This window comes from Etheostoma cragini, chromosome 15 (genome assembly GCF_013103735.1).
Source record: "Etheostoma cragini isolate CJK2018 chromosome 15, CSU_Ecrag_1.0, whole genome shotgun sequence".
Lineage (NCBI taxonomy): Eukaryota > Metazoa > Chordata > Actinopteri > Perciformes > Percidae > Etheostoma > Etheostoma cragini.
Window position 1 is genome coordinate 19256323 of NC_048421.1, and position 27702 is coordinate 19284024.

Consider the following 27702-nt stretch of genomic DNA (forward strand, 5'->3'; position numbering starts at 1 on the left):
TGGATAATGGAAAGACAACACAAGGCTTAAATCAAGTCACTACACTGAGGGCATCCAACAGACTTAGATCCTGCTTCCCAAGGGGTTTCCACAAACTGCCCACCCCCTCCCCCACGCAAAAGAAGCTGCTAGGTTACATACACCTGCTGCTTGCCCCTCTAATTGGAAGGTTAGATTGGAAGATATATATATATATATATATGTATATATTCTTTACCAGTCATTCTATCTTAGCTGAAAAAGGAATATCTTGTCTCTTCGGACGGGCTATGGTCTCAACCTGGGACCTGCTATAATAAAAATGTATCCTTTTTAGTCCCACAAGAGGAAATTACAATTTACACTCTGTAGTCATAACACACATTACACAAGCCTGAAATACACACACATGCTCAGTACCTATACATGCACTAAATGGAGGGATGTCAGAGTGATAAACATAGCTCGGGACAAGGGTTTTTTGTTAGACTTTGTGGCATTTGTCCTTGGAGGAAAAATGCAAAGGCAAACAGTCGTCTTCTCCTTCAGGGAGGACACACAAAGAAAGATTCAAAAGTCAAGCATTCTGAATGATTATATGAATAATCAACACATGCATTATGTAGGACATATGAAATCATGCTTAAAAATAATTTTCCCATTACAACACTCACATGAATAACACTACACAGACAAGAAGGTAACAAAAGACACATTTGGTGCGTGATTATAATCAACAGTACATTAAACAGAATGATGTAGGCTATTGATTGAAGGTAGCTATAGCATGTAAATCTCTGTAGTATAGGATGTTATATGTGCGCAAAAAAAGCTACGGGATTACTGTGGGGAATATGATGATTGGCTAGGCAACAAGTGATTGTAAACCTTGTGAAAGTTAACCAAACATATCACTCCAAACACACAGACACGCAACATTTAGGGTAGATCTTTGAGAGCTAAAATAGGTAGCGCTTTTGCTACCGTGACGACAGCCACGCGCTTCGTCACATAAGTGTAAAAAACATGGCTACCAGAAGGCACTTATCTTGTTACACTAATTTGAAAGTTTGTGTTCATCAACATTTGTCTTAATAGACAGCTGAAGTTTGAAAAGACAAATAAAACTAAAAAGAACTGGCTGCTATTTCTTCTTCTCGTTTGCCTCCACAGGCCTCGAGTCCACAACTGATGGATGCGTCTTTTCTTTCATTTTGCATTACCTGATAAGGATTTCAGCTTGATTTTACTTCTGAGGTGCTCTGTTTTCCGTCCCTCTTGTTTGTTTGACTGCAGTAGATTCAGATTTGTTTTGACTAAATACTGCACAAGAAAAAAGAATCTTGCACATACATTTCATGATTTTCAATTTAAGGCAGATCCAAAAGATGATAGATTTTCTGTGTGCAAAAAGGTCAGGTCTCAATAATAGAAGAATTGAAGAAATGAAGAATTTTGGGGGGTTTCATGGCGAGTTTCTAGGATTAAACATCCGCAAGCAGCACTAATCAATATAGATGTCCAACTAAAATGGATGGAGTTGGTGTCTGTGTGTTCATCTGTTCATCGGATCCACTTCACACTTGGTTTCTTGTGTTTCACTGAGGAGCCAAGTGCAATGTCAAGTGCGAGCTCTTGAGAACCACTGCAATTATTTATTAGTGGCGCGTTATGTACACACTGTGGTGTATTGAAAGGAGAAACCCTATTATCTGTTACACCGCCTAACGGCAGTCTGGATTCGGCTCGCTCTTCATCACTCGCTTCAGTACATTCAGAACAGAACAGATGAAGGAAGAGAGACTGGAGATGTTGCATTATAGAAAACTCAAACACATCAACCATCAGCGATGTAACTTTCACTTTACATCCCGTATGACGCATATCCAATAGAGGACACAATTACACTGACCAAAATTATGAATGCAACACTTTTGTTTTTGCCCCCATTTTTCATGAGCTGAACTCAAAGATCTAAGACTTTTTCTATATACATAAAAGGCTAATTTCTCTCAAATATTGTTCACAAATATGTCTAAATCTGTGTTAGTGAGCACTTCTCTTTGCAGAAAACATCCATCACTGCCCCAGGTGTGGCCTATCAAGATGCTGATTGGACAGCATGATTAGTGCACAGGTGTGCCTTAAGTTGGGCATAATAAAAGCCAACTCTAAAATGTGCAGTTTTACTGTACTGTATTGTATCTCCTTCCCATAGATAGGTGACCACCTGCTAATAAGCCCAAGGGGGGACAAGGGGTATGTTTCTGAGGGAATATGTGGGACACTGCCTGGCGCAGCGGTGCCCCCCCACGGGCAGACTCACGGATAGTGGTTTACCCATTTCTAGCACATACATTACATGGTATATTAATAATGCTCTATTCCCCTAGACATGTGTAATTGCTGATGTGAGCTCATGAATAGGCCTACCGATGTGTTATTATTTCTAAATAAAGATTCATAATATTTTTATTGTTATATTCGATGAATTGACAGATTCACTTCCACTTACGATTTACTTTAGCTATTTAATTTAATTTATTTTTCATTCTTTTTTTATTATTTATATGTTATAATTTATTCACTTTGAATAAATTATAAAATACAATTACAGGATTAACAGGAATTGTGCTCAACACCACAGGAACAGCAAACAAAAAAAAATCTTAACTAACAACTCCAGAGGTTCACGGAACGAGACGGGGGAGGAAGGATGGAGAACTTGCATGGCAGAAAAGCAGGCGCAGGCAAAAAAAACTGTTCTGGGGACACCTTTAGGACTTTGGGGACACCTTTAGGACTCAAACCTTTTCACCAGCAAGATATAGCAAGATATTTGAGCAAGCATTAATTATGCGTGACATGGTCTCAATTTGCTGGACATATGAATTGGACTTAAAACGCTGTGCGTGCACGGGCTACGCGGGACGGGTGGTCATCCTACGTAGAGTTGATCAGGTTGTTGGTTGTTTTCTGTGGAATGTTGGTACACTTATCTTCAAAGGCTGTGCGAAGTTGCTAGATATTGGCAGGACCTGGAACGTGCATCCCAAACATGCTCAATCAATGGGTGACATGTCCGGTGAGTAGGCTGGCCATGCGGGAGCTGGGATGTTTTCAGCTTCCAGGAACTGTGAACAGATCAGACATGGGCCACTCGATCCACAACGTTGACATCAGCAAACCGCTCACCCACGATCACGCTCAGTTGGTAGAGCGGGCACCCATATCTAGAGGTTTACTCTAAGACACAGCAGACCCTGGTTGGATTCTGACCTGTAGCCCTCGTCATACCCCCCTTTCTCCCCTTTCATGTCTTCAGCTGTCCTGTCAAATAAATGCCCAGAAAATAATCTTAAAAAAAATCAAAAAACTATGTGAAGCATGATGCTCATAGTCAAGAAGCCACAGAAAATCTTCACCTAACTCTGAATGTGTGATTTTAAGTGTGACCTACTGTAGGTGCGCGTATTTGGCGAGGCATTCAGTTTAAGCGACATTTCTCAAGAAAATGTGATGTTTTTCAATTCTTTGCAAGATTTTGTGTCATTTGGTCATCCTGTTGAGGTAGTTGTGGGTTTCTGTGGTCATTTGGCATCTCTTGTTGTCAGTTTGTGTCCTTTTGTGATAGTTTAGGTCTCTTTTGCACATTATTTTTGGTCTGTCATTATCACCATAAATGTGTCTAAAATGTTGGAAAAGCTAACTCAGAACCGTCTTTTATAGACATGTTTAGCCTATTGATTGAGTTTCACGGCACAGTGTTTTGGCTCAGTCTCACTCGCTTGGATCAGTATCAATTCCAGCAATTTTCCCCCAAAAAATCTCTGATGAACCCACTTTACAGTGTTCAGCAGCAAACAGCAGAAACACACAGTGAGAGACTAGCTGGGGAATAATGAGCCAAAAATGGCTAGAAGAGGGAGAATATACAGTATATCAGTGCATGCACACAAACTCAATGGGATTACCATGTGGCTCCGTGTCTGCTGAAACTCTTTGCTCACTTTTTCACCATAGCAACTTTATACGGTGATAATATGTATGTTGTTTTTCCAGTGTGTTGTGCTGCCTCCATCGACTCATCTGCTGGACAACAAAAAGTTGTACTGAGTGAAAAGGCAGATACAATTTAGAGAAAATGTAACTGTGCAAATATATTAATAAAAGGTTGCAATGTAATTTGGCACTTTCTTAAATACTAACCCCTAATTTCCACCAACTGCGGAACGGCAATCCGCAGCCCTCCGCAGAGCTTCTGTTTTTGCCGGTTAACGGAGAGCGGGTTGCGCGGGACAGGAAATCGAGCACAAAAACAAAATAAAACACCCTGCTAATTTTCAAAAACAAAAAAGCCGTGCTCACAGCGGATCATATTTCCCTGCACCTTGAAAATGCAGTAATGGTCGGAGACAGGCCTGAAGTCAACAGGTCAGAGGTTTTGTGGTTCTGTTTATAGACATACTTGTATTGCGCAATGAAAACGGGAATTTGCGAGATCTCGTTAGTCCTCGTGACTTCAGCTGTTAGTCATGGTCGGGGGTTGGGGTAGTTTGGTTGGGGGCTAGCGTAGATGCATTTCTCAGGTGGGTCTTTTTTTTCTAGACTGTGCACTCATGACCACAGTGTTCTTAAGAGTTCTGTTTCCTTGTAATCAAATTGGATTCAGTTTTCATTAAGAAGGAACTTGGATCCGACTGAGGAGCAGCTGTGTGTTATAAAACACAGCCATGAGCATGTAGGGCTAAAGGAAGGCCGATTAACATATTGTATCCTTGTATGTGAGGAGCAAGGGCACTGTGCTTGATTCATCATATTATCCACCGCTGCTCCTCTTCCAGATGGCATTAACAGATGAAACCATCGGAGAACTTTCATTATTAACTACCTGCTCTGCATGAAACGGCAAATTACAGGCTACGCCTATGTGAACCAAAGTATTCCCTTTCTTTTGGACCATCAAATATTCTTTTTATGAGCTGAAGGATATAAACACCAAGTGCTGTTTGAAATAACCTCCTCCTATCTGCAGTTACACTGTAGGAGGAATCTGGAGGAGATGTTCTCTCATTATCCCGCTCCTGAGACAAAGAACTATATCTGTTGCATAAAGGATCACAAGGAAGAATGAGACACCTAGAAAATTAAGACCTACTGATTTGTTATGGTGGAAAAATATAAATTGCCTTCACAATTAAAAACAAGACTGACATGTTTTGACTGGGTCAGCACAGTCACCGGAGACAAACTACATCCAGTCATTGAAGTTACATACGCATCAGCAATGAAAGACTATAATCTAAAGAAGACATGTTCCTCTCAATTTTTAAGTATTGTTAAGGATATTGCTGATGGAAAGATACAATAATGTTCTTCTTTCTGCGAAAAGGGTTTAAAATCTGCTTAAAACTTGGATGTGATAGTAAGGCATCCTCCTCATTGTTGTTAGGGTACAGATTCCTATAACTTCCATTACTCAAAACTGGCAACATGCCAGACAACAACTGAGCTTGTTTTAATATCAATTAATACATGTCACTTTCCTTCTACTCCCTCCTCCGTCGGTATAATCACAGTGAAGGCCTCGGGATACAGATGAAGCACTTGTAAAAAGAGCATCTGAAACCAGCTTTCAGACGTTCGCTTGTCTCATTGAAGGGAGCAAAGAAGGAAACTCAGGAAGAAGATCTTGAAAAAGGTCCTATGTGCCCAATTATCAGCCATCTTCCTAGATGGTCCTATGTGCCCAATTATCAGCCATCTTCATTTTCACATGCAAGTGCACCAGGGCACCAGGGCTCAAACTTGCAAAGAATGCTTTATAAATGGTAAACGGACTGAATTTACAAAGTGCCTTTAAACCTTTGAACGAAGCGCTTTACCATTTTCCTCTCACCTACCCATTCACACACCAACGGGTGGCGTTGACCTGCTCAACAGGAGCAGGCCCCCGGGAAAGGCGTCGGGCTTTGAAGCCACTTTGACATTGCCAACAAAACAGTGATACTATCATTTTTGGGTCCCCCACCTGTAACATGGGGCCAAAAAGGACTTTTTTCAATAGACTTTCATGGTGAAAGAGACGTCTACAAGTTTAAACCCCTGCAAATGACTCCATTTAGTCCAATAACAGTTGGAAAGTCTAGGACATCATTTAATTCCAAAGATGTGATAGACAGATGGTTCATCCAATCACCTGTCAGGTATTCTTTGTAAGTCCTTTTTCAAACAGTTTCCAATGACGGCTTCTCAGATGTTTTGTGTTAACAAACTAATTGGCGCATTAGCCAATAGGGGCATCGGATCAGAAAACACAAAAGATGCATTTAGTTGATTAGGAGGACTTGCTTTATTTACCTTTACACACTGAGATTGACTCCATCCTCTCCCTTGAGCACCACATCCGCCAGGTCATTAAAACCGCCTTCTTTCACCTCCACAACATCACCAAAATCAGACCCTCTCTCACACCCCCCGCTGCTGAAAGACTCATTCACGCCTTCATCTCCTCCCGACTGGACTACTGCAACACACTTCTCCTCGGCAACAGCTCTACCACCATCAACCGACTCCAACTGGTCCAGAATGCAGACACCCAACTCATCACCCACACCAAATTCTGACACCACATTGTGCCAGTCCTAAAACTACTCCATTGGCTTCCCATCTCTCACCAAAAAAATCCTGGTCCTCACCTACAAAGCCCCCCACCATCTGGTCCTCTCATACCTCGACAAGTCCAACCTCTGCAGTTTTGGGGACAGAGTCTTCTCCAGGGCAGCTACCAGACTCTGGAACTCCCTCCCCCAAGAGATCCACATCTCTGAGTCCCTCACCATCTTCCAGTCCCGCCTCAAAACCCATCTTTTCACTTCTGCCTATCCGCCTAGCCCCCCTTTTCATCGGTGCCTGAATTTTGTAAGAGTCCTTGAAAAGCGCTATATAAATGTAATTTATTATTATAATATTATGATTATTATCTAGTTTCCCCTGAAGTGCCACTTTTGACTGAACTGTCTGTCAAAAAAAGCATGTGATTTGATTTCATCATGACAATCGTTCACTTATCTTCCTCCGAGTAGCTTTATTGTTGTGGTTTTTTTACCCGAAACCCAATCTGTCTCTGAAATTGCCCATTTTCTCAATTTAAAATGAACCAGTTTTGTTGTTGGTTGGAGCTGATGTTATGAAGACATTAACCATGTCATTGGTTTTATTTAGGTCAAGGACAGGTCACACTATTTTCTTTACAATAAAACTACTCACTTTGAAGCCAGATCCATCTAATCTTGTTAGGATAAGATGACAATAACAGATTCATCAGAAAATGGTGTGTCATTTTTAAACTGTTAAAAAAGGGAAACTGGTAGATAATGTATGCAGTATGTACAAGGTTTGTGTAAATGATGTGGCTTTAGGGAAATCATGTCACGAAATCCAGAATCAAACAAAGAGAAAATGTGCGTATTTTTTCTTGTTTTTCCCCCTGGTTTTCCCGGGGCTTAACGAACAGGTGGGGAGCGGCAGGGAGTGGCGGCGATGCCTAACGACGGTCATTACTCACCCCTCTCCGACGCCGGGGCCAGATCAATGAAGCTCCGACACTTCTCACCTGAGAGAGGGGGGAGCGAAGGGAGAGAGGGGAGAGGGAGATGAACGGGGAGAGGATGGAAGAGAGGGTTGTGAAGAGGAAAAGAGGTGAAGAGCACAAGGTGAAATGGGCTGCGAATGAAGCAGAGAGGGAGGTGACAAAAGGGAGTGAGGGGGTTGGAGAGAAGTTACAGAGGACGAGGTGATTTATGAGAGGGATAAAAAAATGAAAATGAATGCACAAGGTGGAGAGAGAAAAGAGAAAATGAGCGTTAGTGTCAAACCGATAATCCAAGCTAATAATGCATCAGGCTGGTAAACAGTCACACTATGAGTTATTCCAGTATTATTACTTTTCCAGATCATATTCTGCTAGCAGGAAGGAGTTTGTGTCACCTTTACTGACATTATGTAACAACACTGACTTCAGGCGTAACGCCAGAAGGTTGATAGAAATAGTTTTTACCAAGTAGCCATTTGGTTGGTCCACCACTTTGGTCCAGACTGAAACAACTATTGGATGTATCGCAATGTAAGTTGGCACAGCATTCATGTTCCCCTGAGGACAAATCCATCTGACTTTGGTGATCCTCTGACTTTTCCTTAAGCGCCACCATTGTTTAGTTTTTTTGTAGTTTTGAATGAAACGTCTCATTAACTATTAGGTTCATCGTTCATTTTCCCCACAGTATGAATGGTAATAACTTTGGTGATCCTCTGGATTTTCATCCAGCGCCATCATGAGGTTGACATTTTAATTGAGTAACTTTTCGAGACCGATGCCTAACAACCATCTACACACAGCTTGGTCTTCAGTCCAGCTCCGCAGCCGCCATGACCAAATACCTGCACAACTAATGATATTCCCACCAGCCTCGACCATAATTTGTGTTTTGTGCTTATTGGCAAATGTTAGCATGCTAAATATGTGTTTATATTTATCAAACTTTATTCTTTTATCCACACGTTTAATACTTAACATTACTGTAGGGAGTGTTTTGCATACACTTACATGCAGTATGTATCAGCTTGGCTTTCATTCTGTTTTTTTTCTGGCACACTTTGGCTGCAGAGAGTTAATCAGAGCTCGGTGGGACCCTGCAGTCAGTAGCTACAACCCGAGCCATAACTTAGCCTCGGCAGGGTCACAGGCAGGCCCATTCATAACCACACTGAACGTCAGGACCCTCCCCCTGCCATACACACTCAACCCCGTGCCTTCCCAAACAACAGATTAAGATACTCATTTCCCAGATACTGACAGTGATTTAAGGCTAAAATAGACTTACGCTGAGACTTACAGTAATGTACAGTCTATGGTGTTTAAGTTTCAAGCTACAAACACATTTTTCTTAGCGTAAAGTAAATTGAGAAAATAAATGTATGCTACTGGTGACAGTGTAGTGTTTTGTTGGAGTGCATCCCTGTTGGGAACAAGCTGATTGCTTGGTTTTTACTTCCACTTCGCTACATCTCAGAGGTAAAAACCATGTGAAAACCATGTATCTCCAGATGTGTTGATTTTGAACCTTTGTGATAAACTGAAGGATGAAGTGTTCCTTTTATACAATAAGAACATTCTATTAGTTCTTATTAAGCTTAACTCTTTAAAAGCTTCTTGAATGCATTGTAACAAAGCTACAACAGGGCTGTTTTGAATTTTTTGAGATACGTGATTCTCATAGGACAGTGATGCTACAAACGTAGGATGATCTTATCAAACAGGTGTCTTCAACGTTTTTTAAGACCAAGTACTCCCAAACTGAAAGAGAGACGGAGCAGGGACCCCTATTATTTAACATTGAGTTGCATATGACACTGGGCCTACAATAATGTGTAGGGTGGCTTAAAGCTTTTACTCATACCTTTCATTTCATTTCATTTATTTGTTTCTTTGAAAAGGGGACAATGTACACTGATCAACATTCAAAGCAAATGTAGGCGTACCCGAGTTAGCCATAGGCTAATTTTCATCGGCAGTCCCCCAGCCAGATGTTATTAGGCATCCTAAAATAATAAACATCCTAAAATAATAAACAGTTATAAACCTTTTTATGGTGCCCTACAATACTACAACTAAGGCTTAGAACAAAAGTTGTCCTGATGCAGCCAGGCAGGCAAAAAGAACATCAAACACAAAATCCACTTAGAAAACCTAAGACTCAGAAAAGAAAAACGACGGTGAAACACAGGGAATGACAATCACCAGACAACAGGTAAAGGAAGCACAGACACCATATACACATGCTTATAAGGGCAGTAACAGGTAGGGACAGGTGGGACACATCAGGGCAGGGCAGACAATCACGACGGTGGGAAAATACACAAGGCAAGTAAAACAAGCCATGACAAAGGACAAACAACACGACAACATCAAACAGGAAACTATTGCATCAAAAGCATATACAAGGAGAGAACCTGGAAAACCAAAACCCAGAATAAAAGAATCATGAACAAGGAATGAGAATGCAGCAAAAACTGGAAACAGTGAATAAACAAGGAATCAATTAACAAAATAAAACAGGAAAAGCCACAAATGAAAACCACAGCCCTAACAGAAAGTGAAGTGAAAATGATGGAGGGACAGGTTATCAGCTGTCATGTCTCCTGTGCTGTCTGTTCTCCCTCCGGGAGTTTGCATCACCTGTATATGATCTGACTGAGGCTCTCTGTTCAGCTGTCATTCCCTCGTCAACCAGATGTTTTGGTCTGATGTTTGCCTGATCCCCCCTGTCTGCCAGGGGCGGACTGTTTTCTGTAACATCCTACTGGTAAACCCCCTTTAACCATCTGATTTGTCTTAAGCTTTTTGCATTTGAGTCCTCCTCTGTGGCTCTTTTAGACCGTTTCAAATGGGGGGGGCCATGTTGGGGCCACGTGCAATTTTAGGGGTACCAAACATTTAAAGCATATATTACAAAACACCAACCCTCCATGGTTCTACAAAAGACTGACAATACACATGTAAGATAAATCTTTTAGTGTATCCAACATGCACTTTATGTATCACTGCACATGAATAACCCCTTGTTGAGGATAAAGGTGGGGTTGAAAATGTTTTATATTTTCCACAGTTAGAGGGGCCAAAGGGGGGGCCAAAGCTCAATTTAACAGGGGGGCACTGGCCACCCCTGGTCCTCCTTGCATTCTTCAACTTTGCCTAAATGATAACAACCTGTTACTCCCCTGTTATGAATGCAGCATGCCGTTTGATAAAAACTGTTCAGAAACTCATCTGAAGTGTTACATTTAATCTCTTCTAAGGTTAAAACTGTGAGGAGAGAGAACGGAGACAACCGCTCAATGTGGTGGTCAGCTGCAGTGAAAGTGTGCCACAGCCGAAAGGTGAGCAGCACAGCGTCTGATTAGGACATGAATCTAAAATGTAATTAAAGAGTGAGCGGGCTTGTCTGTGACCTGACGACGGCACTAACTAACAGCACAATCAGCGTTGCTACACCTCCCCGCTGCCCATGGGGGAAGAAAACGCTCCTCTGATATATAGAATAAATCCCAGTTATCACGCTTCCAGTCCATCAGGTTGTAATGGAATACAATTTGAAGAGGCTTCAGGTGGTTTTTAAATATCTTTCTCTTGTATCGTTTAAATACACAGCCTCAACACTCCCTTTCACACCACTCATTGGTTATTCCCTCGCCCTGCAGCTCCGCAGTCTGTTTAATCAGTGATCAGATGTCATTCGGGGCTAATTACAGCTGTAATGAGTATGAATGGTTTTCTGGAACAACGGTTAACACACCGTTACCGCTACAGCAGCGGCTGTGGCTGCATTATTCATTATGCAGGGTTCAGGTGCAGACCACACGGAGAGAACCGCTTTAACAAGGAGTGAGCTGCCTTTGATGTACCTTCATGGATCCATATCCAAGGAAAGTAACTAAGTACAGTACATTCACTTAATTACTGTACAAGACTTAAGTATTTTCATTTTATACTTCTATTCCACTTCAATTTAGAGGCAAATATTGTACTCGTTACATTTACATTTAACAACTTGTTAGTGGAAGATTCTGAGGAATAACACAAATAGAATCAACACATTACATGCCACCTTGACCTCAATTTGTTGCTCTCAACCAATCACAGCCCAAGTATGGATGACTTTTCCAATGAGGGTTCAATCTGTATTGCATCCACTTAATACTTGTAATTTAATTGCATTATTTTGTGAAACTCCATGAAGAATAAAACAGCAATTACTGCATACACAAAAACATATTGCTGCTGAAAGGTGAACATGGTGAATATCAAGAGTTTACAAAAAGCTCAGTTTGACGTAGAAGTGAACTTTCTGCAGACTAAAGCCGTCAGACTGTGTTCTCATTACTGCTGTTAAAACAGTATGGAGCTGAGCTGCTTACGGCTCTGTCTGCACGTTGTGCCAGATTGTAGTGATGTAATGAAGTTAGTAAGCCTCACTGAAGTGACCACGACAGCATGATTTTGTTGTTTTATTTAACCTGTAACTGCCCAGGTGGCCTGGTCAGCTCAGCACAGATGTGACAGCAGCTGGATCAAACAATCAGACCCTTACATTCGATATGCGCGTGATTACAGGAACAAAGGTTCAAAAAGTTGAGTGAAGCCGGAGAATGTCAAGATGTTTAATCATCCTTTTATTTTATATTCTCTGGTCTGAAGCCACTGTCACAGCAGGCGTCCTGTATGGGAGGAGACCAGGGACTCTGAGGAGCAGCACAGTGAGACTGATGAATAGAAGCAGGAAAGTTGTGTGCTGTCTTGAAATAAGCCCTGAATGTCTTGGTGCCGCAGCCAGATATCAGGTTGTGCCACTTCCCACAGAAAACCCAGCCTTTCGGCAGACGCTTCTTATTTAAACAATGTTTTTTGTATTTTCAAGATCTGATGGCTTTTTATAAGTCACGTTTGTATACAGATATTACTTGGTTGCCTGTAATTGCCGTCATTTCCTCTTTGCGCATGCTTCAACGTTGTGGTTGTCTGCCAAAGAGGAAAAGTGCTTTCGTCGACCAAAATAAATTTAGAGATTTGGTCTATTTTGCCATTGCTATTGCTGTTATGTCATTAATTGAAAAAAACGTCCAAAATACACATTCAGATGCCATTTGTTGTAGGCTGCATGTGCAGATTTATTCTAAAGATATCTATACCTCACATTTAAGGGGGAAGACTCTTAACTCATTAACTGCAGAAGTTCTGTGGAGATTTGTTTTAGTTATTTGGTTATCCTGTTGACCTGACAGGTGAAATAAATGTAAATTAGCATATTTGTATTAGTTAATGCAAATTTTGCATATTAATGTGGCGATTATGATGACGTTATTAGACACAGACTTTACTGTAGCTGTTCACCTGGAGTGTTTCCATACAGTACATTAGCCTGTAGGGCAGGGGTGTCAAAGTCAAATGGACGGAGGGCCAAATAAAAAATTTAGCTACAAGCCGAGGGCCGGACTGTTCGAATGTTCATTGAACATTTTTTAAATGACGCATATAGTCTAGTGAACCTAATTGAACCTACTGAAAACCTAACAAATATATTCCAATATGATCAGATAAATAAAGCAATATTTTCTTATGGCTCTGTCAGTAATCTTTAATTTTCAACAAACACAAAAGACAAATTTCCTTTATATAAAAATCCCCATAACATGAACATTAAATGAAAGAAACCGGTATTCAAGGCACCATCAGAAGCCTATATTTTCTATTTTAGCAAAAGTGGGCTAAATTTACTTCAAAGAAAAAAACAATAATAGCAATTTTCTATCATATCAAATCATCGTTTTAATTCCTCTGCCTTTTGTAGCCTTTGTTCCATGTCCATATTCTTGTTTTTGTCCGCGTGTTTCGTTTCATAATGTCGTCTCAGATTATACTCTTTCAGTACCGCCACACTTTCTCTGCACAGAAGACACACAGGTTTTCCAGCTACCTCCGTGAACATATACTCCGACTCCCACCTTGTTTGAAACCCCCGGTTCTCAGTGTCCACCTTCCGTTTTGCCATTTTTGATGGGTATCTGAAAGTTAATTTTACTGTGATGCTGACGACTGCTGTGCCAATAAATATTGAAATGAAGCAGCCTACTGCTCGGTGCGTCACCGTTGCATTGTGGGAAATGTAGTATTGGTGTGTGTAAAAGATCTGCGGGCTGCCGGCTTGCTGCGGTCTGCGGGCCGGTTCTAATAATAAATCAAGATCATCCCAGGGGCCGTAAAAAACCTTCTCGCGGGCCGGATGTGGCCCGCGGGCCTTGACTCTGACATATGTGCTGTAGGGCCATGATGCCTTACATTAGCAAGTAGCTCATGCATGTTAGCAAGCATTCGAGGCACTGGCTGCTTAGTCTTTTGTTCATCACCGCTCACCTCCACACAAGCCACAAACAACTTTCTGAGGTAGGAGCTGGTAGGGACTACCGCCTTTCTGTCTGTCTGTCTGTGTGTGTGTGTGTGTGTGTGTTTGTGTATGTCTGCCTCTGAGTAATCGTGTGAATGTGTGTGTGCAGCGCGCACTGCTGCTGGGGAGACACATGGCAGAGGGAGAGAGGGGGCTCAACAAAGTCTCATCTCCTAATCGGATATTGAGATTTTTTAATTAAATAAGTAATTTGATTGACAGGGTAGCTGTGTGTAAGCTATATTCATTAATTTAAAAAATGAAAATAAAAAAAGCATGCATCCAGAAAAAAAGGGCCCTTTCTCTGGAGGAGGAAAAGGGGCAGGTGCTCAAGCCCCTTTTGATGTCTATGGATGCACGTGCCTACTAACCAGCATGCAACAGGGTGGCGATCACCGGTGATCTGGCTCATGTTGAACGAGCCTATCCTGTTTACATGACTCATGCTAATTAAATTACATTTCAGGGGCACTACACTTATATCATGAATAGTTGTTTCACTAGTAAAGCTGTTTCAGGAAGCCATGGATGGTCAGGCAATACAAATGTAAAATCATTTAAAATATCGTGTTTTGTGTTTTACATTAACTCCAAAAATACACTTTCAAATTGTACCTTGCTACAAAAGCAAACTAATATATAATTGATTTAATGTGTTTTTCAGGCATGCAGAAAAGCTGCCTTTTCATAAAGCATAAGCAGCAATAATTAATATATGATTAATATTTAACTACACCAACAGCAGCGGAATATGGAGTGCAACTCATGCGACAACTACAACTTTAAAAGGTTGTGAAATAACTGGCAGTGAAATATCTACAGTACAATGAAGATATTGGACGCAGCTTCAGGAGAGTTACAGAGTAAAACAAAGGTGGGGGAATCAAGGTTGAGAAAAAATATCAGAAACTAAGATGGCAAGAGCAACTTTACCGCCCCACAGAGGGAATCTAACCAGAAACCTTCCACACAGCCAGCCCCAACTAAACGTAGCAACACGTTTTAAACATGAGCGCTCTGATTGGCTGTGACACAGACAATTAACGAGAGACACACCCACCGAACGAGAGAAATCTCAAAGCCGCTGCGCACCATTCTGAGCAAAACTGTTGTTCAATCCGGAAACCGTAGCAACGTGGTACACATGATTTTGAGATTGAACATGCTCTGGATCAGCAGCAGCAGTACACACTTCTCTACTCAGCCAAACAATTGCATTTGGTTGTAGCCTTAGCGTTTGTGTTGTAGCTTTAGTGTTTGTGTTGTAAACTTTGTGTTTGTGTTGTATCTTAATGTTTGTGTTGTAGCTTTAGCGTTTGTGTTGTAGCTTTTGTGTTTGTGTTGTAGCTTTACCATTTGTGTTGTAGCTTTTGTGTTTGTTGTAGCTTTAGCGTTTTCTTGTAGCTTTTGTGTTTGTGTAGCTTTAGCGTTTGTGTTGTAGCTTTAGCATTTGTGTTGTAGCTTTTGTGTTTGTGTAGCTTTAGTGTTTGTGGTGTAGCTTTAGCGTTTGTGTTGTAGTTTTAGCATTTGTGTTGTAGCTTTAGCATTTGTGTTGTAACTTTTGTGTTTGTGTTGTAGCTTTAGCATTTGTGTTGTAGCTTTAGCAATTGTGTTGTAACTTTTTTGTTTGTGTTGAAACGTTTTTGTTTGTGTTGTAACTTTAGCATTTGTGTTATAGCTTTTGTGTTTTTGTTGTAGCTTTAGCATTTGTGTTGTAACATTTGCAGTTGTGTTGTAGCTTGTGTGTTTGTGTTGTAGCCAACATAGATCATGCTTAAAGATATAAATCTTTTCCTCCAGCACAGAATTTTTCATCATCAAAGACCAAATCTCCTACATTCTGACACTTTTTTGCACCAATTTACGGTGGGAATACCTTTTATTTAGCCTATGCAAAGAAAAGAAAACAGATGACTATTCAAAATCACCTAGACTACACCGCTGCCTATACTCTCCTATAGACCGTAAATCCAGGGTACCAGTCCTATATTATTATTATTATTAATCAATTACCTGTCATATGTTTTGTTATAATTGTTCCATAGCTAATGTTGGTCAGATATGTTGGAAACAACACCCAGAAAGGAAGGTGAATGGGACAATGTTGTCCCACACTATTAGTTGTAAACATCCATCACATCACAGCTTCAACTGTCGTCATGTTCACACTGTTTTCAACAATGAAGGATTATTTATGACATTCCAGGTGCGATTACTTTCCGTTTGACCTCCACATGAAGAGATTTACACGGTTTATTTACAGCTGTAATATCGATAATATCCCGCTGAGTACATTGTTATCATTGCTGATAGAAAATTATGATAAAACCAGGTAAATAAGACCCAAGTTGTGATAAAGTTTGAGGCACTAACATTCCTTTTGCAGGCCCAATTACAACATACTGTGTATATTCTCTTGATTGTGTTTCTTATCTTTGTCTCCCAGTTATGAACTCTATGTAAAGTGCTTTAATAAGTGTCAGATGTTATTTGATATTCTGAGTGTTTATGAATTACTGAGGCTGAGGAGCAGAGACGAGGGAGAGAGCTGTAGAGTGAAGCCAGAGAAGAAGGACAAATGAATAACACTGTAAAATGTTAGTTAACGTAACTCTCTGCTCAGTGACACATGCAACGTCAAAACCGTCTTTAGCCTGCAGAACAAGAAATTCTAAAACTTAGTAAGGACACTGAAGATTGCTTCATATCCATTTCTAAACCAGTGCAAAAAATACTATAATGTATGAAAGGATTTTATATTATAACCACTCTTACCAAAAAATATTAACAAAAGATCTTTTAGAGAGTTGCTTAGAAAAGTAGGGTTGAACATATAAATGAAATGGCACCAAAATGTTATCTAAAACACTTAGCTCAGTCCAATTTGACTAATAAGCTCACTGTCGTTTTACTTTTTAAATCACTAAAACTGGAGACAAAATCCACAACCCTCTGCTCCATTAAATAAACCAGGACATCCGCCATGCGTGTACATTTTAACTGTAATGAGCTGGGAAAACGTGCATAAACTATGTATACTTGTATCAGTCCAAAAACCCATCATCATTTATTTTGAATCTGTCCCAGAACTAATCAAACAGCCGAATAAAACATTGAGTGAGGCAGGAAATGCACCATCTTTCTCCTGGTGGGCTTCCTGGAGCCTTCTCCCTCTCATCAGCAGGGAGAGAGAACACTGGCGGGTCAAACCGGTCTCGCTGCAGTTTGTGAAATGGTGGCGTTATTTTGATTTCTTTTTGTGAGTATGTAACACGATTTTCTCATTCTAGGGGGTGGGATGGTTAAGGGTAGCCAGTGCCCCTATAATATTAAGTTCCATCTCCCCCACACCCTAAATATTTTCATAAATTTCAGAAAAATTCATAAATAACCCCCACCGTTATTATGGCTGGGGATAACACTGAATTAGCATTCTTGTTTACTCTTATATGTGTAGCATTAGTCTTTTGTAGAACCAAACATATGGAAGGTTGTTGGTATGTAACACTTAACCCTCATGTTGTCCCCATGTTGTCCTCGGGTCATATGGACCTGTTTTCCTATATCAATGTCTTTTTAATTCCCCAAAATAACATGATTGATTCCACACACTGCTCTTTGGCAACTACAAGTCTCTACTTTTATGAATTTTGGGGTGCCTCATTCAATTTATAGCATTTGGAGAAAAAAAATTGAAGTTGTTTACATATTCCAGTCTGTGATTATCCATCAACATACATTCCTTTAATTTTATTCTAAATAATTCCTAATTTCTGCTTTTCTAACTCAAACATTAGGTATAATTTCCGAAAAATTAGGTTTATTGACCATGAAATCCAAAAATTACTAAAACTAAAGTTAATAAGTTAGCATTACGTAGCGTTAAACGTAAAAAAAAAAAGTGTTAAAAAAGGGACAAAAACGTCAAAAAAGTTAAAAACATTTATCAAAAAGCATCAACAAAATGGTTGATTTTCAATTCTGACGGGAAGACAACACAACGGTTAAAGGTACTTTAAGGAGGTGAGGAGATGTTTTTTACAGTGTGTTCAGGGGACAGGCAGCTAGCAGATAGTGAGGAGATGTTTTTTACAGTGTGTTCTGGGGACAGGCAGCTAGTAGATAGTGAGGAGATGTTTTTTTACAGTGTGTTCTGGGCACAGGCAGCTAGCAGATAGTGAGGAGATGTTTTTTACAGTGTGTTCTGGGGACAGTTAGCTAGCAGATAGTGAGGAGATGTTTTTTACAGTGTGTTCTGGGGACAGGCAGCTAGCAGATAGTGAGGAGATGTTTTTTACAGTGTGTTCTGGGGACATGCAGCTAGCAGATAGTGAAGAGATGTTTGCTGTATGTGACACCCAATGTTGTAGCCTAAAACCTGCATCACATTGCTTTGAGCACGTTTAATAATGCTCAATATGTTTGGTCCCCTTGTAATGGCCTTTGGCCCCAGCCTGGCCCCTCATTTTCAAATGGTGTAGAAAACCGCCATTGAGCAAGAAGGACAAACAGCAGAAACATGTTAGGTAATTCTAATAAATCTGTTGTATTTAGGCCCTGAACTCCAACACAGGAGTTCTCAGTGGCTGATGAGGCCTGATCTCAAGTTGGACGGAGCTGTGATGATGACTGCGGCTGAACTCCTTTTGGCCTGTTAGGTAAAGGCAGGTGGAATATGAGGCGGTAGGTGTGACAGTTTAACAGCAGCTGGTGGTTAAGCTATAATCAGGGGTGCACATAACCTTTTCAGTGACTTACTCAGGTGAGTACCAGGAGATTGTGTTTGGTACTCACTCCTTATGCAGCGTAGTCTTAATAAGTGCAGTCTTCCCCACTGTCCTCTTCAGTGTCGTCCCCACTGTCCTCTTCAGTTTCATCCCCACTGTCCTCTGTTTTAGCATCCTGCATGGTAGATAATGAAGATGCTGCAGATGCACGTCCCTGTCCTTGGTTGAGCCTCCGATTAGCTGTCTCCATCCACAGGTCAACAGCTTGCTTTGGGTTAAACGTTTCACGTGAATGATATGCACCGCCGACATTTACTCCTAGTCGCTTCAGTAAAGGAATATCTTCAGAATAGGAAGACATGGGACGTGCGTGTTTAGCTTTATGGAAGGCAACAAGAAAAATATTAAACAGAGCTTGCCGCTTTTCTTCAGTCAGCTTTTCTCGCCATCTGCCGAGTGGGCGACTGGACATTTCGTCTCGGCTAGCTTGTTTATTAGCAATGGCTTGCGCCACATTCGTGTGCTCCTTGCTCTTTTCATGTTTGTCAAATAAAGGATGGTTGAAATTCTTTGAGCCTTTATAAAACGCACCTGTTTTGTCCGCTAGATGTGGATTTGAGCGGCAAATCTTGCACAACATTTCAGTGCGCTCATCATTAGCTTCAAGCCACTGCACGTCTTGGAGCCACTTTTCCGAAAAAAACCTTTTCTTCGGCTCCGGCTCCAGTTGGCGTTTCTTTGTAGGTGGCGAAACACCAAAGAAGCTGCTTAATGTCTGTTGCTTTTTGGACATCTCTGTGCGAAGTTTGAAAGCAACATGTCATGTGTAAGGTAAGATGAAAAGATCGGTCAAGTACGCAAAGGCGCGTAGTAACACAAACGGCATTACGCTTTCCCAATTTTTGTCGCGCATGCGTACTTGCGTACCAGTTATGTGCACCCCTGGTTATACAGCAGCAGTTGTTGTGGTGCATACAGCTCAAAATATGTGGAATACATCCAAATGAATGCATCATTTTTAGTAGATAAATGTACAAATGGTTGATGAGAACAGCCTGGCCAAATGAATGTTATGTAACAAAGCTAAAAAAAGTTCAAGGCTTCAAATATACTGTAGGTCATGGAGTCGAAATCCACAGGGTTCATCCAATCTACTCTTTAGGCTAGCTGCATGTTCTCAATGCACCTGCCAGCTCTTTGTTGAGGACACAAACATACACACGCACACACACACCTCTTTAGAAAAAAATATTCAGATGGGCATACTAACAGAAACACTTTCGGCTGCTAATGCTAGAACCACAGAAACTTTTGTAGTTTTTCAAATAACTATCAAAATAGCTGCCCATTAATTTCATGTAAATAGATAAGATAGAGATACATACACCTTTATTTTCATTGCAGCTTCCCACACAATGGAACTGTGAGTGCCACTACTGATAACCATTAATCCATTGATATTGTCAGCTCTAATGAGAAGCCATTTGTTTCCATCCCTGAGAGTATAATTTCCTTTTCTAAAGAGCCACAACTTACAAGGGATCTACTCCAACACAACATTCAGTGCACTTTAACCATACTGTTGTCCTCTCGTCAAATTTGACCCCTTTTAAAAATGTCTAGGCCTATATCTAAAATATGGGTTTCTTTTTAACCAAATTACAACAAAAAAATGGATTGGATTCCATGTAACGCTCTTTAAAAATACAATTGATCACTTTCATTCCTATGATCTTATTAGTCAAAATAATTCATAATTTCTGTTTTTTAACTCAAATGTTAGGTATAATTCTATATAAATGGGGGTTATTGACCATGGATTTCAAAATGTACCTTTTGTAAAACTAGTGGTAGTAAGGAGGTGTTAATGAAAACAAATACAAAAAAAGTCTGAAAAAAGGATTAAAAAAGTCACATCTTTGGTCCAGGAAGACAACACAATGGTTAAACGCATCAGAAGCAATGCATTTAACCCTGAGAACGTTTGATGGAACCAAAAACTAACGTTCCCAAACACAACCAACACACAACCCAACATAACCTTCAGGAAACGTTCCAGCAACCAAACCTAGGGTTCCCAGAACCTTCTGGGAACCAAAAGGTGTTAGCTGGGCTAACCCTCCGAACACGAGGACTTGAACTAAAATAAACAATACTTGGGTTGAGCCGAACTGAGCTGATGTCGATTTTACGCACAGAGACGTGTGCGTAATTACTGACCTGTTGGCATCTTCGGGTTCATTCAGTAGGGAACACTCACAGAACCAGAGTGCTCTGATTTCAAAGATTTTGGACAAAACCAATAACTGCTGACAAGATGCTGACATATATAAAGCATTTAGAGCCCAAACTGGTCCTTAATGAGTCCAGGTCATATTAGCTCCGGTCTTCATAAATACTTATTTATTTTTGGAACAACTTGTTGTGATCTCTGCTGCATTTAACAGCAAGAGTCTGAAACTCTTCTGAATATTTTTGGGGGGTAACGACCACTGGACTGATGTGCCCACCTGCCTCGTGGATGTTCTCCTCGCAGGAGTACCAGATGCCGGTGTGGAAGCGACGGAAGAGGAAACGGTCGTCCCCGGTCTCCCAGCTGTAGTGCACCTTGTTCTGGTCCGTCTCGTTCACGCCGTAGTCGATGCAGTTGTGGCGCCTCTGCTTGCTGCAGTTGGGCTTGGGGACGCGCTGGGTGCCCTCGCACCAGTACGTGGTGATGAAGGCGGTGGTGGAGAAGAACAGGGCCACCAGGTTCAGACCCACCGACAGCAGCGCGCGACACTTCCGCGTCGTCTTCATGGTCTCGATTCGAGCAACCGAGTCCCCGCAGGCGGCAAGAAAGTTCATCCGAGGAGGAAGAGGCAGGAGGCGGTCAGAGGAGGAGGAAGAGGAGGAGGAGGAAGAGAGGCATGGCGGGGCCGCCGAGACGCACAGAGGAATTACGCGCCGCTCTGCCTCTTTTCTCCTTTCTTTGTGTTAGTTCGTCCTCAGAGCGGAGAGAAGTGACAGGTGGTCCGGACTCCCCGAGAGAAAACCGTAAAGGATAAATCTTCCATCAACTTCAGCATCACCTCCCAGACCTCCAGCTCTAAACAACAGCGCTCACTTAGAGAGCAGGACGCTCACTGAGGAAACTCTCTGTCTCTGTCTCTCTTTCTCTCTGTATCTCTCTCTCTCTTTCTCTGTCTCTCTATTTCTCTCTCTCTCTCTCTCTCGCTCTCTCTCTCTCTCTCTCGGTTTCTCGTGCGTCATCACTGTGACAGGACTCTTCTTATTTCTCTCTCTAAATGACACGCAGAGCAGCTACGTACATCTATAATTATCATTATCGCTGTATTTTATTTTATATAGAAGTGCCCCCAGATAAATGTCACCTTCAGAATGTCTAGTTTCATGAGACAAACTGACAAACAACACCAGCCAAATGGATTTTTCACAACGTGACAAACCAAAAGTTATTCTCATCAATCTGTTTATAAATGATCCATAAAGAATATGCCATTATTCTAACGTATACAGTAATCCCTTTATAAAGTAGTTACTCATTTTTCCAGAGACATTTCAAAACACTTTGCTGGAAGACAAAGCAACATGAATCTTGTCAGCTGTCATCTCTTAATGTTTATTGCATCATATTTTAGTTGCTTTACATCCTGAAAAAAAGTGTTTTCGTAACAGTCGTCATCATAATCTAATTTGCTGAATGTTGAAACACATATACTAATAATAGTAATGCACAAAAGATGGTCTCTACTGGACACTGGCTGGGATTTCTACTTAATGCCTAGTTTAATGAATATTTACTGTAATATGCAATACAACATCCAAGGTTTAAGCTCCCTTACATTAATCAAATGATGACAAATCTCCCACAGAACAAGGCTGATAAACATATTTCTAGTTATTAGGGAAACCCCCGGTCCTCTATGACAGACGTATTTATCTGTTCTGATGGAACACACCTCTCTGTTATTTGTTTTTCAACGTGTGACATGCTGGAAGAACACGTAGAAACGGCCCGGCCCCCTTTATCGATCAGTCAGCAGAGAGCTCACATCTCCAGGCATGAAAATCACCAGCGACAAGGCCGAGCCGCCCACTGCACCCATCCATCACCCCTCATTTTATGGCACCCACCCCCAGATCAATGCAGCGTGTGTGTGTGTGTGTGTGTGTGTGAGTGATTCAGAGTGACAAAGCACTTCAGGAGTCAATAAACAGAGCAGAAAACGGTGCGTTGATAAATGTGTGATAATGCTGTTAGATTTATCTGCAGTCAAACACTTAAAATATTAACACACACACATATACACTATACAGTGTGTATATCAAGTGAAATATTTTTGATTTCAGAGAACACCTAATCCTCTGGGTCACAGCATTTAGGAGCATGTTGGTCTTTTGTACATGCTGTATTAGATTCAGTTAGATTCCGAGTGTAGGTACTGAGACAATGAGATCCAAGTCAAGGCATCCAACCAGAAGTCCAAAAAGCAAAGAAGTGCAGAGCAATGTACAGAGAATAAAATATGCAATACATAGAATGTAGAACAAAAAGAAAGATCTGCACTTGCAGGCAGTGCAGGTATGTTGTAAAAGTTATTGAAATAAGCAATAAACACTATATAATAACGTATTAAAATGTTAATTATTGGTTTCAGTTCACTCAAAACAAAACACAAGGAACTAAAATTGGGAAAGGGGTCCATTATTGCCTTATATTTTCTTTTAATTTGATCAAATACATAAAAAAACCTCTTAAATTATAGATTAAGATCTTCTTAGTCACATAAACACCAAATAATGCCATTTTATTAAAGGTTATAGGGGAAGACTTTGGTTTTCGGTTTAATATTAAAAAGCTGAAGACGTCCTGTTTTGTGCTTCCAGTCCCCGCAGCAGACCTCCGTCCTTCCTTTCCATTAACCGAGAGCGCGCCTACAACACAAATCATGTGGATAAGCTGCATGCAATTACAGTAGTTGCCTATAAATGCAATTTATAGAAAACAGGATTTCAAACCCCCTGCCTCCCCCCCTCCCCCCCGCTGTGAGGGTCCAACAATTTCTGCTGCTTCAAGCCTTCTACTACTTACATTTTGGATACCATTATTTCCCCATTTTCTCAGAATGCAGAAACACACTTTTATTTAATGACAGGAAATCCAAAAAAGGACACTCCTAAACAATACAGAATTTAAATTTCACATTTCACGTGTTTCTGGTGTATTTCTGGCTGTGTTCCAACATCCACCTGCCTGACTTCCTCACTCGTAACGCACGCCCCAGTGTTATTGAGCTGCCAATAGTGTGATCAAATATAACATATTAAATACAATCAAGTTAGAATGCAACAATCAGACTATCCACCTATCAAACAAATCAAATCAAAGTCTCTATTTAAGTTGGTTTCTACTGTTACGTCAGCATATCATTTGGGAGCTTTAAAGCAGAGCCGTGAATCACTTTGTCTGCTTGACGGTAAAATCCCCTTTTCTGGCTTGAAAACACACAAACACACACACACACCTCTGCACACACACACACATAGTTTTTTTGCTGTGTTGTTGGATAGATGCCCCGGACAAGATTTCCCATTGGATATATGGGACCATCTGTGGGTTCGCCCCAGCTTTGTTTTTCGTCTGAATAAAATCCAGTAGATCACGACGCGCGAGTTAACACAGCTTTCTGCAGCAGCAGCCTGTAACACGATACACCCCAGGCACAGAGCAGCCTGCAACACACCCCTGCTAACCTAGCTTCATGTGCGTACTCCAGAACAACAAACTTCAAGCACCTCTCCGTCTTCAGGCTTTGTTTTGTACAGAATGTTCTGCTGATTTACTTTTGGTCCCTTTTTGCTCCTTTTTGCCGAGTTGTTGGCCTTTTGCAGGAAACAAAGGCAGATTTTCAGCCTGACAAAGTCATCAGGCTGAAATATGTTTGTTGCAGCTGTTTCGCTGCCCACTGATGTATAGTTCAGAGGAAGATTTAAAGGAAAACCAACAACAATCCATCTTTAAGGGTGTAAACCCTCCTCCGCTGTTGTCTCCGGATGAAAGCTTTGTTCAACCCTGAGGCCAAGACAGGAACTTTGATCAGACGATGACACAAAACCCAGAGAATGTCCGTTGTCAATGTTTTTAAATTCTATAACATCTGTGGAGAGTATAGTCAACATAAAGTTAATAAACTATGGTTACCTTACTCAACTACCTGCTCTCTATGACAAATAACGGACCTTTAGGACTATGTAAGTGCCGCACAATTAAACAAACACACACACACAAACACACACTTACACACCTACAAACACACCCACACAAACACACACACACACACACACACACACTTACACACCTACAAATACACACACACATACACAAACATACACTTATACATCTACAAATACACACACACACACTCACACAAAGAGGCACACACAAACACAAACTCACTTACCTACAAACACACACACATACACAATCACACACTTACACACCTACAAATACACACACACATACACAAACATACACTTATACATCTACAAATACACACATACACACACTCACACAAAGGAGCACACACAAACACACACTCACTTACCTACAAACACACACACATACACAATCACACACTTACACACCTACAAATACAAACACACACACACACTCTTACAGAAAGACACACACAAACACACACACAAAACAAACAAACACACTTATGCACCTACAAACACACACACAAATGTAAATGTGCTGTATTTATATAGCGCTTTTCCAGTCTTAACAACTGCTCAAAGCGCTGTTACATCTACAGGAAACATTCACCATTCACACACATTCATACACTGTGGCCGGGGCTGCCGTACAAGGTGCCACCTGCTCAACATTCACACACATTCACACTCCGATGCGCAGCACCGGGGGCAACTCGGGGTTCAGTGCCTTGCCCAAGGACACTTCGACAATGACTGCAGGGGCGGGGATCGAACCACCAACCTTCCGATTGGCAGGTTGGTGGTTCTACCACTGGTTGGACCACTCTACCACTGAGCCACAGCCGCCCCACACACACAATACTTTTCATTTTTAGCAAATACACCCAGAGATAAAGATGCGTGAACAAAATTGGGAAATAAATTGCACAGTTTTGCCAAAGATGGAGGTAGAGTTTGAGTTTGGGATTGAGACATGGAGCCTTGGCATGGACAGATCCCAGACTGGTGCAGGAGCGGACTGACTATTGATCAACAGCACAAATGCTACCAACAAACAGTCAATGTAGATTGTCAGTCTGACCCAAAATTCATTTCAAACTCCTATTGTAAAGAAGATGGACAGACAGGAGGACGGGCAACAGGTGGGGGACTGGATGGAAGGGAATCGCACTCAAGGGGAAAATGGAGCCCGTCACATAGATGCCGTCACCACAGATGAATGCGTCCAACAGGAATTGATCAACATCTGGACTCCCTGCTGGAGACACACACGCACTGCCACACACACGCACAGCCACACACCCAAACACACACACACACTGCAGGCTGCATTGGAGAGCCATCAGTGGCTCCGAGCAACCTTGTCTGAAATTGACTGCAGCCTGTGAACTGAAGTGGATGTTGTGTGTAATCAGTCAGCGGTTCAGCTCTGGGACTCTGACATGAGGTTTCATAACAAAATTTACACAAGCTACCGATCGTGTGTGTAGAGTTCCTTGTGCGGTAATTAATGTAGACACAACCAAATCTACATCAGCTAATGAAGTTGTTGGATTCAACAGCAAGTAAGTAAATGATCAGAATGCCTATTTACTGCTGTTGGCCACCTTGTTGGGCACAACCCCCCCCCCCCCCCTTCACTCTCAGCAGCCATCACAAAATAATATATGTAATATGAACAGGGGTTTGTGGTGAAATTAACCTGCAAATCAATTCCACGCTCAGCAGATTCCTCCTGGTTGTGTTTTTCCAATTAAGTGTCTGGATGTGTGCATGGAAAGGGCCGACGGGGGGGGGTAAGTTGTTTATTTTGGCCGGTAAATTACATTTTATGCAAATTCTGTGAGGATGGATTGCTGACAAGGTGTGTGGTGTGTCGATGCAGACGTATTAACAATCAGTCGGCTCCTCTGGACCCCCCCAGTATAAACGGTTGGATTAGGCGACGGAGCAGCGGTGGTGCTGAGTCTTCAACTAAAAGACAACATGATGTGCAAGTTAGAAACTGAGGATGAAATAACCACGAAATGCTTCAAGTTCTTAAAGGTCCAGTGTGTTCAAAACAGGTGATCTGACCTTTGACCTGGGTGTAGGCCTAAAGCAGTGATTGGTTAGCGTTCAGTTAAGCATACTGTGTTTGCACATGTGAGGAGTGTGTGTGTGTGTGACCTGGTGAATAAGTGTAGCATTAAAATTGGTTGTGTTTGAAATAGGAAAATTATAATTATATAATTATATAATTATGTGTAGTGTTAAAAAAAAAAGAGTCAAAGGCTGAGAAATAGCTTATGGATTTTGGAGATTTGGTGTGTAGTTTTTGCACTTTGAATGAGAGGTTTCAAAAATCATGTGTGTCGTCTGAAAAGATTTGGAGTGTAAGCAGTTGAAAAAAACTGTAAACAACTTTTGAACAAGCGCACAACTTCCTTTCCAATGCTATTTTGCAGAGGCAGCATCATTCCGTCCAGAGTTTAGCCCCGCCCAGGACAATTGTGATTGGTGTAAAGAAATGCCAATAAACCAGAGCAGAGTTATTCTTCCATCCCAGAAAGCTGTGAATACAGAAGACATTAAGCAACTAACACTCCAGGAGAAGCTAACCATGTTGAAGTCACCTGCTTTGAGAACCAAGCCTCCGTCTCGGCCTCCTGTGTCAGAGTGGACGTAGCTTCCCTTTCATTTCTTAGTGGAGCAGAGTGAGACAGTCCTGGTCGTGACCCCATCTCTTCCAATCTGACTGAACTTTGACCTGGAAAATCGTCCTGCTCTCTGCT

The 27702-nt window shown here is 41.3% G+C and overlaps 1 protein-coding gene across 1 annotated transcript in view; it reads right to left on the reverse strand.

Moving 5' to 3' along the window:
- Window positions 1–21875, reverse strand: part of gsg1l (gsg1-like) — a 42278-nt gene extending 20403 nt beyond the window's left edge. Inside the window, exons 1-2 of the mRNA XM_034895016.1 lie at window positions 21217–21875; window positions 7547–7594 (exon numbers count right to left, since the gene is read on the reverse strand). Coding sequence (XP_034750907.1) covers window positions 7547–7594; window positions 21217–21553 — 385 coding nt within the window. The 5' untranslated portion in view covers window positions 21554–21875. The remainder of the gene's footprint in view (window positions 1–7546; window positions 7595–21216) is intronic.
- Between the last annotated feature and the right edge of the window lie 5827 nt (window positions 21876–27702).